The sequence below is a fragment of the Columba livia genome, chromosome 7, assembly GCF_036013475.1.
Source record: "Columba livia isolate bColLiv1 breed racing homer chromosome 7, bColLiv1.pat.W.v2, whole genome shotgun sequence".
In the NCBI taxonomy this organism is placed as follows: Eukaryota; Metazoa; Chordata; class Aves; order Columbiformes; family Columbidae; genus Columba; species Columba livia.
The window spans coordinates 9,947,295-9,959,944 of NC_088608.1; the positions used below are offsets into that span (position 1 = coordinate 9,947,295).

The window sequence follows — 12,650 nt, forward strand, 5'->3', positions numbered from 1 at the left end:
CTCTTCTTCTGCTTTCATTTTGCACTATCTTTTCTACCATCAGCAAGAATATAGCATTAAATGCTTGGCTTTTTTTCTTTTTTTAAATAGGCAAATAGAGTTTATTACCATTCACATGCATTAAGTTGGTTCCTGATTCAATTCTTTGAATCACTGAAGAGGAGTTTGTCAGTTCCAGGAACAAGGGAGACAGAGGATGACTTGCAGCAAAACTCCAAGGGAACTTTCAGAATTACTAAGTTTAGGAAAAAATGCTGCTGACATTTGCGTTAACAAACTCAAAAAAAGCAAGTAATTTAGTCTATTTTCAAAGTATGTTCTGTCCCAAACAGATTAATTACATATGTTCATGACAATCTTTACAAAAAGGAAATATACACTTAGCTTTACATTAGAGGATAAAGTCAGCCTAGATTTCACACCACGCTATTTCATTCCGTCAGCTTGTGTTTAAGAGGTTTCATATCTACGATGAGCCAAGTACCCCTGTTTCTCTTATATCATGTAAATTATTTAAGTGTTAAGCATTTTCCATTTACTGCCTTCAGCTCCCACTTCACCATCCTTTCTGACTTCACAATTAGTAAATAGATACTGAAATACATAAACACATAGAGAACTACAATTTCAAAGCATTTAAGATCACAAGCTGCTCACTAGAGTAAAAACAGTTAAAAGGTTTTTATAAAAGTAGTAAAAAATTAATACCAAAAAACATCAGTACCAATTAGCAAATAATGTATCACATAGAGTCTAATTCAAGGAGTAATACAGAACTTCAAAATAACAGTCAAGTTCTGTAGATGTGATCCCAGTGGCATAACCCCAGCTACAGAAGCTGGACAGATTTGCAAACGTAGGGAGGCACTGCCACCAGCATGACTATTCTACAGCAGTTGTCTTCTAAATTGTATAGAAGCTGGTATAAAACATTATGTCTGCATTTTACAGGAACTAAAACAAGGAAAAAAATTACATACCATACTTGTAATTTTTGAAAGGAGGAGGAAGTCCTGTTCTTGAAGGCACATCTATTAAAATAAAAGCACCAAATTAAAACAAAGTTGTCTTTTCAAAATTATTTCCACTACTTTATTTTCCATTATTTTATGCATGCACCCTGGACATCCTTTACATCAAAATAAATCTATAACACAGGAGACTTGTTTGAGCATCAAATACTAAAACACAGCCTTTGGCTCAATTTCTATAGTTACTCCATATCTGATTAACTTCACTTGAGCATCAAGTCCCTCCGAACAAAATGACCCATGAGGATGGTGAGTCAATGCAACCACAATATGACCGCAGGAGTCTGATCCTTCAGAAATCTGCCAGGAACATCCTGTTAAACAGTTGCACAGCACTTTTCCCTACATTATACAAACAGCTGACAACTGTCATTCATAACTGAATTGTTCACTAAATATAGCCATGCAAACCAGCCACAAAAAGGAAGCCAAACTTTAGAAAATTAGCTCTTTAGCCACATACAGGACACAGCCCGTAAACAACTGCAAGAACACTAACACCTTCCCTGGTGCCAATGCTCCCAGTGATTTAACCGGGGCCTTGGAAGGCCCAGCCATTTGCAGGGTCAGTAGTTTAACAATTTATCTCAAATTCCCCCTTCAAAACAGACCACAGTAGGGGAAGGAACATGGCTCCTTTTGGACCAGGAACAGCGCTACCCATCCATCTGTGGAATGAAGTTCCAAAAAGTCTTGTTCAAGACACTATCTTTGTCTCAAATAACAGCAAGTGGCAGCACTGCTCACATCAAAAGTAAGTTTCTTAGCATTCTTTTTTATCTTATTCTTCATACCAGCAGCTGTACCATATGTTCTGAAAGTGCTTGTAGTTTTCTAAAAGCATGCTAAGATTTTGCCACGTCTCTCATTGCCAGAAGCAGGGAAGGCGATGAAAACATAACACAGCTGTGAGGCCCAGAGCAACATCCTAGGAGTTGCTCAAATGCTATCAGCTATAACAGTTCGAGACTCGTTTAAGCTGATTTCATGCCAAAAAATCACATGATGTTATTTGCACCCTTTGAATGTCTCCATTTAGGTGTGTAGAAATACACCTACAAAATTAGGGCTAACACCCTAACTACTCAGTTGCTGCGTGCGCTGGTCTATTTGAATTAACTTTTAGATAGACTGTCACTTTCAACCAGGCTTCTAAAACATAGATGAGTAAATCTGCACCACTAAACTCAAGATGGAGACAGAAACTCATAAGCAAACAGGCACGGTGAGACCTCAGTGTCAAAAACAGTATTTCTCTTCTCACAAATAGCAAACAGACTTGTACTCCCACATTCCACATATTGAGATAGTTCCTAAGGATCAAAGGCTCTCTAAATTCTATTAATTTAGTCCTGTTAATTTATGAATAGCTGCCTGACAGCACCACTCAAGGAGCCTGAGGCACTGAGCCAAATGCAGAAACGCCCTCTTCTCTTTTTGACTGAACATGGGGATTTGGGCAGAGGGAGCAGTTTTCCCAAATTTTGACATAGTACACTGACAATGGAAGCTCTTACTAACTCCAGACTGCTCATTCAATGGAGGAGAGGACACAGAGGATGTAAACACAAATCTGGCATCTTTACCAGCACCATAGAATTCCCATTTATTTGCTCGCCTCCACTCTCCCCTGCAGAGATAGCAACACATGGGTCTAAAACAAATTAATAAGACAACTGCACCTTACCCTTCCGCACAAAATTAATGAACTGCTTTACTGTCTGATCCAAGTTAACCCCATGATACACCACAGGTCTGAAGTTCCGGTGTTCAAAAGAGCGAACAAGGCGGACTGTGATGGTTGAGCTTTCTGCTGACATGAGAATTAATTCTGAATAACCTGGAAAACATTAAAGAGAGGAATTATTGCTTTTTCTCTACGTACAAGCACAGCTTGAAAACAAGGTGCAGGTGGGCCTCATGCAAAGATTAAAACACAGTGAGAAATTCAATAGCATTTTGTCTTCTGGGACTTCACTTTTAGATTTCTATAGAAGCAGTAACAGGATCTCAAAACAAACAGGGTTACCTAGGATATTATTGACTCCGCACACCAAATAGTCCACTATTTGTACCTGTGCTGTGTACTACAACACCAGACGCCTTATTAAACTCACAAAAACCTTACAGATAAATGCAAGGATGTCACTTCAGTTTTAAGTGACTGAAGGTTTTACCTGCTGGGTGAGTAACATTGTGCTCTAAAAGAATGTATTAACAGGAACAAAACCAAACTGCTTTTAATATACTTATGTCGCAGAGAGCATAATACCCTGAAAAATGCTTGAGCTCTTACACAACACTCATTTTCACCTACATACAGAAAGTGGAGAAACCTCCCCCACATCCACATGCATATAATTCTCCTGGTATACTATGACATAATTAAGGGGGATAATTTAATTTGTAATAGCAGGTCTCTAGAATTGCTCTACAGGGGTTACTCTACTGTAATAGAGAGCAGAACCTACAATGGACTCGCCTTATCAACCCAATCCTCTCTTCAAACAAGCCCACGCATTATTCCATTGGGTTCTTTCCACGGGAAAACGAGCTATCTCCTACCTCAGCAAACTCCTCTATTTTTGGTGGAGGGCACTCCTCAGCAACCTTGCTTTCTGGTCACATGCTAAACTGCTGTGGCTGCTGCAGCAATGAGCAAAGACTGCAGTGGAAGTGCTGCAACATCAGTCAGGGGCACAACACAATCTCTGCACCTCCCATCCCTTAGCAGCCATTTCAGTCACCACTTCCAGTCCTGCAAGGGTTTCTCTTACCTATTCATCCCTTTCTGTTCTTTTCTTTGGGTGATTATTCTGGTTTTCTGTGGGGAAATTATTAAGGCACCCCACCATCATGACAGTACCTCCCAGTCTTTTCTATATTTGTCCTAGCAAATCCTGGCAAAATAAACCAACAATATTTTCTTCAAATACTTTCTGCAGAATGGGGACACAGGCCTTCCACATCACAATTGCAAAGATGGGTGTTCTCTTGATGTTATTCCACATGGGCTTGAGAACTGAATGGCACAGAGCAGAGGTAAGAGAAAAATGCACCATCGCCTGAGCACCATCAAAGAATCACAGAACGTCAGGGATTGGAAGGGACCTCAAAAGATCATTCAGTCCAATCTCCCTGCCAGAGCAGGAACACCCAGATGAGGTTACACAGGAAGCTGTCCAGGCGGGTTTTGAATGTCTCTAGTGAAGGAGACTCCACAACCTCCCTGGGCAGCCCAGTCCAATGCTCTGTCACCCTCACTGTGAAGAAATTTCTTCTCGTATTTAAGTGGAACCTCTTGTGTTCCAGTTTGTACCCCAAAGAACGCCGTAGGAATACAGACTAGGGAAGCACAGTTAGAAACGGCCACTTTTCACATGTTTTTATACAGACCTAACAGACTGATCCCACCTAGGGCTGGGACCAACGCAGCAGATTCTCCTCAGAGCGCTGCCCAGGTCAGAGGTGCTGATGATCAACACCTCTCGCAAAGAAGAACCTTCCCGGGGCCTAGCCGGCCGCAGCACTAGGGCCCGCGGCGGAGCGCCCCTCACTCCAGAACATCTTCCTAGGACCGAGCGGCTTCTCCCCAGCCCTCACCCCGCCCCACCCAACAGGGACCGTTAACGGCCTCGGCCTTACTAACCGACTTCCCGCCGACACTTCCGGGTGTCTCCTCGCCCCGCCTCACGCAGCCGCACCAATCACGTCCTTTCGCTGCCACCCACCGCACCGAAGGATTGGCTGCCAGGTGCTCTGTCACCGCCCCCTTCCTCGCGCCTCCGAGACGCAGAGAGGCCCCGCCTTCCGAGTCCCTCCCGTTGAGCAATGTCCTCATGCTGGCGCGCCCGCCCATCCCGTGCCACCCCCGCATTGGCTCTTTGCCTGGCCTCTCCCAATCCCTGGCAAGCGCCGATTGGCTCCGTGTCGGCCGCGGCGCTGCGATTGGCCATCTGACCCTCTGGTGAGGAGTGAAGCGGCCGAGCGGTGGAGGGGGCGCGGCAGACGCCAAGGGGGCCGGGATCGTTTAGGGGTCGTCGCCATGTCTGAGGTACGGGCTGTGCCGGTGGGGCTGTGGGGGGTTTGGGGTGGTGGAGTATCTCCCTCCCTTTCTCTCCGCCGTCTTTGGCGGCAGCAGCCCGCGGGTGCTCACCTCCGTCCTACCCTGAGGACTTTGCTCCCCTCTAGGCCGCGTTCCAGAAGGCCGCTGAGGAGGTGAAGCAGCTCAAGTCGCAGCCTACGGACCAAGAGATGCTGGACGTTTACAGCCACTACAAACAGGCCACAGTGGGCGACGTGAACACGGGTGGGTACCGCCTGTGCCCCGCGCTGGGCGGAGGGGTGGGGGCGATACTGCTTTGGCCTGAGCCAAAGTGCCTGGAGGCACTTAAGGAGGCAAAGCCTCTCCCCTATTGCCTGCATCGTTTTGTGCAATCCAGCGGCTTAGCAAAAATGACTCAATACCGAGTTGGCATAGATTTGTATGCAGGCAGGCAGAAGCTGACCTGATAAGGGGTTTTGCAACTTGTGATTTTTAGATTAACTCAGCTGCTGTCTCATAAATCGTATGGTAATGGTCTGAGGATCCTTTGTGTTTGCTTTTGTGTGAGTACTGGGTTTGAAATTTTTGGAGACCTCTGTCAATAAGGAGCTGCCTAGGTCACGGGATGCTGCTTTAATGCAAACACTTCTCAGTTGAACAGGCTTTAATAGCAAGGCAAACTATATGGGTGTGGAATTGCAACACTTGGGGGGGTGAAGGGGAGAGTGTGGTTAGTTAAACACAGTTGGCTGCTAAAAATAGTATTGGAAAGCCAAAACAGAACAAAATGACACAGGTGTGTGTAACAGGTGAACCTTTTATAGGAGCCGCAATTAAATATCACGTTTTGGATGCACTGTAGCAGAAACATCTCTGCAGATAAGCTGTTTAAAGTCTCTCCTGCTACTTCTGTTACTGGTGGCTCAGCCTAGGAGTAACATTTAGAATGAAGCTCGTCTCTATTGACCTTCTGTAACTCTTGAATAATTAGAATTAGAAAGGAAAAAGGTTGTTGGTTTTTTTTTTGAGCGCTGGCCTCCTGACCCAGTTGCTGTTGAAGTTTGTTGGGTGTTGATTGAATTCAAAGCTGGCAGTGAAGTGTTCAGGAAACCGTGTGGGTGCTTTCAGTCTTGTTTTTTGTTTTTTTCTTCGAATGGGCAGCCTGGATGGAGGAAAGATCTGACTTTGGTTTTAAGATATAATCCTTTTGGTGTGGCTGGACATTAATAATACTAATGTTTGCCAAGATGCAGTGGTGCTATAGAGCTGTTAATATAATGACATTTTTGTAAGTTGCTGTGTTCTTGTGAAGCAGTAGCTAACAAGAGGTGGCTAGAAAAGCAATCTGTATAAAAGTGAGCTATTAGGTTTTTTGTTGAAGAGGAGCTGCCAGCTGGCTCTGCAGGTCACATTGCCATGGGAGCAACACAAGGGTATTTTTCTGGCTAATGCACAGGCTACTGTCTGGTTCTGTTTAATTGTTTATCGTAAGAGTTGTCTAAGGAGACAGGGAAGAAGTAAAATAGGGAGGGGACTTTATGTGAAGAATAACCATATACATATCTCATTAATTTCTTCTCTGTTTGGCCACAACATAGCCTGCAATGAAGTGAGTTAGAATTCAGAGCTTATACCCCTGGATGACAGAACAAATGAAGAGCTACAGGTTAGAAACATACCATTAACTTGATGATAATAAGTTCTAAGCTATATGCCACTAGCTTTTGTTTTTATGTCTCTGCATGTAATGGACCTTAGGATTCTTCTACTTTGCTTTAGAGCTGATGTTCTTTAACAACATAGCTATTGTGTGACAGCAGTCTCTTCAGAAAGTACGATAAAACCAAATCATGCTATTTGGTGCTCTTCTGCTTAAATGCTGCTGTCTTGAGGGAACTCAACAGACAATCTCTGCCACTAGTAGTGTTCCAACATGCTCCCTTGAGCTGACTTCATGACTACAGGTTGATAAGTAATAGCTGTAAAGATGAACCATTCTATTTTATCATAGTTAAGAGCTAAGTAGCCTTCAGGAAAGGAGTAGGTATTACCTACACCCAGAGCACACAAACTAATTCTGCTGCTCGTCCTGCCTCTCTCAGACCGCCCTGGTATGCTGGACTTCAAAGGCAAAGCAAAGTGGGATGCCTGGAATGCACTGAAAGGTAAGTGTCTGCTTAAAAAATAAAAATAAATAAATAAAACCACATGCAAACTAGTCAGCAAATCATAGTATAGTTTGTGTTGGAAGAGACCTTCAAAGCTCATCTAGTCCAACACCCCTGCCATGAGCAGGGACATATTCACCCAGATCAGGTTGCTCAGAGCCCCGTCCAGCCTGGTCTTGAATGTTTCCAGGGATGGGGCATCAACCACCTCTCTGGGTAACCTGGGCCAGTGTTTCACCATGCTCAGTGTAAAAAAATTTCTGTGTGGTTCAGCAAGAGGTAAGATAGTATTGCCTTATAAGACAAGAGTCTAGGAGTTCAGACTGCCATGATAATAAACTCTTACTTTTGATTATCTCTGCAAGGCAGAAATAATCCTTAAAAATGTAGCCTATCTCAAAGGGAAATAAGGTGCAAAATGCCCAGCTGGCCTAAGATGTTACACAAAGGAGAACTGCAGCAGCAGCAGAAACCCAAGTCTCTGTTTTCCAGGTCCTAGTACCCCAAAGACTGAGTGCTCCCTCCAGTTATTGTGTTTCTTCTAAAGCTTTCCTAACTGGAAGATACAACTGAGCTCTCTGCTCTAAATGGGGAGCCAAACAAGTGATCTAACCTGTGAAAATGAGCTTTTTCTGATGTTTTAAGGAGCCAGCGCTCCTTAATGCTCTAAATGCTCCTAATGCTCTTAATGCTCTAAATGCAGTCTAAGTTGCTTGAAGTTTTCCTGTAATAAGTCTGAATGGCCTTAATAGAACATTGTTTAGTTGCTGTTTATACAAGTGTAGCTTTGCTTCGAAACACTGTTTTCTTATGACTGCTGGATACATTTGTTTGAAACTTTAATAGTAGATTCAGAGCCAAGTGACCTCAGCTTCTTTGCTCTCTAGGAGCATGCTGTTGTGTGCAAGGAGTTGTGACTTGTGTGCAAAAGCTATCTTAATCTGTGAAAGTGACTGACTGCTTCCTGTGTGTCTTTCAGGAATGTCCAAAGAAGACGCGATGAAAGCTTACATAGCAAAAGTGGAAGAACTAAAGGGCAAATATGGTATCTGAGGAGTGGATGTAGTAGCCACTTGCATACCTGAATCATGCCTTATTTCTAATAATGTGGAAAACTGTTTTCTGATAATGGTTTTAAATACCTAGATTATTGTAATCACTTCTCCTCATGCCTGTAGCCCAGGGAAAGCTGTGTACCTGCCTAATATACTGACACATTATGAATTCCTTCTGGGAATAAGATCTGGAACTCATTAAAGTGCATTTGGTACTTAGCAGTTGTGATGGTCATCTCTTAGAGGTACTCTGAGCTCATCCTTTCATGGCAGAGTTGCAGCTGTCACTCACGCTGTAAGGCATGAGCCAGGCTCTCCCATCGTGGTGCCACTAGAGGGGCTCAGTGATCCTTGTTTTGTGCAGCACGGACTTGCGTTCAAACCTAGCCGCTCATGTCTGATACTATTTTTCTCATGTAGATAAATTTCAACCCACAAAAGCAAGTGCATGATGAAGATTATCGTGATGAGGCTAGGCCTAGTGCTGTGTATATGAAGAACAAGGTGCTTGATGTTTGTCGTCTGGAGCTTTCAGAGACTTAATTAACAATTGCTAAATCAACTTTCATAAAACACTTCTTGGAGATATTATTCCCCAACAACTATGTTAGGGTTCTGGAGAGAAGGTAAATACTCAGCAACTGAACACAAAACCTCCACTGTGAAAGAAAATGTTCCGCAGACACCAAGTTGTTGATGGCCTTGATACTGTACTGCTGTAAATACAGAGCGCGGGGGCTGCCAGGTACCAAAGCTGCTGTGAGGGGTCAATCAAGCATAGACCAGCTTAACACTTACAAAGCTGCTCAAACAGCAAGATTTACAGTGAAAATCAGCAAAATTTTATACAAAACATGCAGTTGTGATCATCTCTAGTGGGCCTTTAGGTATTTCAGTCTGCCTTGCATAGCCTATTAGTTACTGAGGCCAGAAAGGGAGACTGCTTTTAACTTTTGGCACTGAACTATTCCAGCACAGAACATCTGATAATGAAATCCCCACCCTATATGGGAATAAGGCGTTTGAATCCTGCTATACCAGTTAACATCTGAACAGGTGAGGATATCAAACCAAACAGTCTTCAGATAAACAATTGATTTACAGAAATACATAGGGATGAGACATGTCATTACATATCTGTCCAGGTAAATGCATAGTTCAGTACTAACTTACACAGGCTTTACTCTGTGTAGTACCTAGCTTGTCTGTTCTTATGCCACTGGTGAGAGATGGACATAACTTTACCTTATGTGTTTTCAAAAATTAGAAACTCTCCCTTTGCTGCTTTTAATGGGAAATGCTCCTGGAGCTACCTGTTGACTCTTTAAAATGTATTAGGATGAAGAAGGAGTTGTTCCCTAGTCTCATAAGGAAAAGGGTGGTTTCTTCTTGTTCTTCTCTGTAATAATAGCATGTGATGGGTTTCACCTCCTTTTGTACCCTGTTAGTTATTGCAAATTGTGTTAATTACATTCACCTTGCCGAAGAGGGTTGAGAGCAGATGTTCAGCCTAAGAGATTATTTTAGCTCTTTGCCAGCCCTGAACTCCACAGCTGTACTTTGTGAAGCTCGTCATTTTTGGAGGATTCTGTCAACCTTTAGCAGAATGTAACTCATACTGGGAAATGCTTCCATTTCTGCTCTTGTTTGCTGGGAGCTGATGTACTGTGAGCATGCTGTGCTTTGCTAACCTGCTTTCTATCAAAACAGGTGTTTTCAGAATTTTTGACTACTAAAGCAGTGGAATTGGGTTCTGTCTAGAGAGTGGGATGGGAGTAACAAGTTCTATGTCCTAGTCCTCATTTGGCTTTAATTTCCCCTGTGAGACTTTAATTTTTACAGTGCTGCTCTTCTTTCTCATACCTGTCTGGCGTTAGGGAAACATTGCTAAGTACACAGTGTTTATCCCAGGGAGGGGTTGATCTTGGCCAGGCTTTTCTATGCTGCCTTCTACTTACAAATAATTCTGTTTGCCATTCTCTACAAGTGACAGAGAACTCCACCTCTAACATCTTTACCTGAACACTTTCACTGTAGTAACACTTTCTTCTTGTTTGCAGCTCTACCTTCCTTAGGACAGTAACATTACTCTTACTATTTGGAGTAAGCTGAAAAACTCAAGTTGTGGAAGAGACTCTAAAACAGGCAGAAACAAAGGTACTGGTGTCTGTGCACAGTGTTTGTGACAAAGCAGCAACACAAAAATTGGCTGTGTAGCCATTAACTGTGGGTAGAGGTAATTGCTTTTATTATACCAACACAGTGGTAAAAATAGACAACCTTTAAGGTATACAGCCTTGAGATTTGGAACAGAAGCAGCAAGCCTCAAACCAAAACATAACATCAGAATTGTTACTATGTCTGCAATAAGGTACTCTGGATGGAGGAACAGATGGTTTTGCTGGCTGGGTAGTGCTGCAAAATGGGATTGTTCTGACACCCACTCAGGGAGTTGCTGCCATTTCCTCAGCGTTAGATCAAAGAAAGGCCAACAACATCCTGATCCTTGCAGTGTTTGTGACGGGGAAGAGACGTGCACTGAAACAAGCCCAGCACACAGGAGGTCAGAGGCCAGCTGGCACACACTCACTTAGGTCTGGTTTGCTGAGTTTGCAGAGTGTGCAGGATGGAATCTGGACTTTGAATGTGGCAATAATAAATGTTAACTTGCATCTGTGATAAGACAGTGTTCCTTCTATCATGCTGCTGCTATTAGTTTTTTCATAGACAAACTGGTTGATTGGTACCCAGTGTGGTTAGAGGTAAGCTGTAAAGGCCATGTTGTTTTCCTTTTTTTTTTTTCTTGTGGCTTTCGCTTGCTTTTACCAAACATATGAGAACACCCCTAGCATAGATTTAACAAATCAGTGCTGATGTGCTGCTTAAGGCACACAGGAGTTTTCAACCCTGCAAAGTTCATCTTCTGTTCAACTAAAAAGCGCTCTGAGGTTTAGTGGAGTGTGCAACTTCTCTTTCTGTCAAAATTAGTCAGTCCTCATCTGGAATGATCTTGTGAAACAGTGCAAGTATTTTAACCTTTGAACTTATTTGACCCTGATGATACTGCTAAAATAAATGACAATTCTATTTGCTGTTGCTTAAAATATTTGTTCTGCCCCGAGTGTTCAGGGCAAACAATATTGGGCAATAGCACTTTGGAGTTGAGGGGGCATTTGAGCTGTCTTGTGGGATTGATTATGAATTGGAGGAGACAAAAAAAGACAATGCATTTTGGCTTGGATAGGTTTCTAAATACCACAGCTGTTACCCAAAGTGTCTTGCAAGTTGTCAAAGCTGCTTAGAGGCAAGTTAAGTTGATAATACCTAGATGTAACACATTTGAGTGAGAGTTACAGTATTAAACTTGCAAGTGTAAAAGTTCATAGAACAAAAGATAGAATCAATTTTTTTTTCCTACACACAGGTGTATGAGATCTTCAGACTCAGATAACTGGTCTATAAAATAGGCAGTCTTCAGCTGCTCATTTAAAGTGCAAATAACATAGATCCATTCTAAGCATGAGTCTGTCTTCATGGTTTATGAGCTTGTGTTGCTTCTAGAACCAGCGTATCTCTGAAAGTTAAACACACCTTGGCTGGGTTATTCTAGAACAGAATTCATGTGGAGTTTGGCTGCAGTGGTCTTTTAATGTTCATTCCCATTTTCACCTGTGGCTACTGGATTTTTGGTTAGTCCCTGTACACAGGCTTTTATTTGTCAAAGTCTGATACAATGCTCGTTAGAGCTAATTCATCTCTTACAACCACCCTGCCAGCCAGTGTAGTTATAGAGCAATCCTTTGCTGTCTAAAGAATACCTGAAGACATACAGAGCTGTTCTCAAAACCCTTCAGTGTGTCTTATCACTAATGTTGGAGAGCATTCCTGTACTTCAGGCTGTCCTGAGTAATGGAGAAGTAATTCAAAAATCCAGTGTCGTGAATGAGCATGGTTCTGGGGAGGAACAGCTGCTAAGAAGTCCTGGAGCTTGTTAAGCTTAGGAAAGAGGTGATACAAAAAACTGCCTTGAAGTGGAATCAATCAGTCGTTCAACAAATTCCTTCCAATCCTTATGTTAGCAAGGATTATTTTAGCTCCAAGTACTGCCACTGTAATGACAAGCTGTTTATTGTTATGTGAAAGAGCCCAAGGCCCTGGCACACTGGGATATGATCTCTGTCCAGCCAGGAGTGTCTGTTGCAAGCCCAGATTGCCTCAGGCAGGTGATTCCACACCCTGGAAAGAATGAAAATGGCATTGCTTGGCTAACACAGCCAGGGAGACACCTCGGTTGTCTCCACCAAAATGTGCAAAGGCACTGACTCGAATGTGTTCCCCAAAAGGCTGAGAT

General features: G+C 42.9%; 2 protein-coding genes across 13 annotated transcripts in view; one reads left to right on the forward strand and one right to left on the reverse strand.

Annotated features, from left to right (window-relative positions):
• The window catches only part of C7H2orf76 (chromosome 7 C2orf76 homolog), a 74,497-nt gene extending 69,604 nt beyond the window's left edge, over nt 1–4,893 (reverse strand). For 4 of the 12 annotated variants that reach the window (XM_065070466.1, XM_065070471.1, XM_013367866.3 and 1 more), the window contains exons 1-3: nt 4,428–4,708; nt 2,719–2,871; nt 981–1,031 (exon numbers count right to left, since the gene is read on the reverse strand). In XM_065070466.1, the coding sequence (XP_064926538.1) occupies nt 981–1,031; nt 2,719–2,851 (184 nt within the window). In that variant the 5' untranslated portion in view covers nt 2,852–2,871; nt 4,428–4,708. Of the gene's footprint in view, nt 1–980; nt 1,032–2,718; nt 2,872–3,808; nt 3,940–4,427 lie in introns of those variants that run through there. The other 8 variants (XR_010473987.1, XM_065070472.1, XM_065070468.1 and 5 more) reach the window with 6 other exon arrangements.
• Nucleotides 4,860–8,518, forward strand: DBI (diazepam binding inhibitor, acyl-CoA binding protein). Its single transcript, XM_005505112.4, has 4 exons — nt 4,860–5,085; nt 5,223–5,340; nt 7,179–7,241; nt 8,224–8,518. Exons 1-4 carry the CDS (start codon nt 5,077–5,079, stop codon nt 8,295–8,297), a joined length of 264 nt encoding a protein of 87 aa, XP_005505169.1. The 5' UTR covers nt 4,860–5,076; the 3' UTR covers nt 8,298–8,518.
• Nucleotides 8,519–12,650: the final 4,132 nt, after the last annotated feature.

Excerpts from the sequence above, each read along its gene's own strand:
- DBI (XM_005505112.4), top strand. Across the intron at positions 5,341-7,178 it reads AGTGGGCGACGTGAACACGG|ACCGCCCTGGTATGCTGGAC; the intron begins GTGGGTACCGCC and ends TGCCTCTCTCAG. Across the intron at positions 7,242-8,223 it reads TGCCTGGAATGCACTGAAAG|GAATGTCCAAAGAAGACGCG; the intron begins GTAAGTGTCTGC and ends TGTGTCTTTCAG.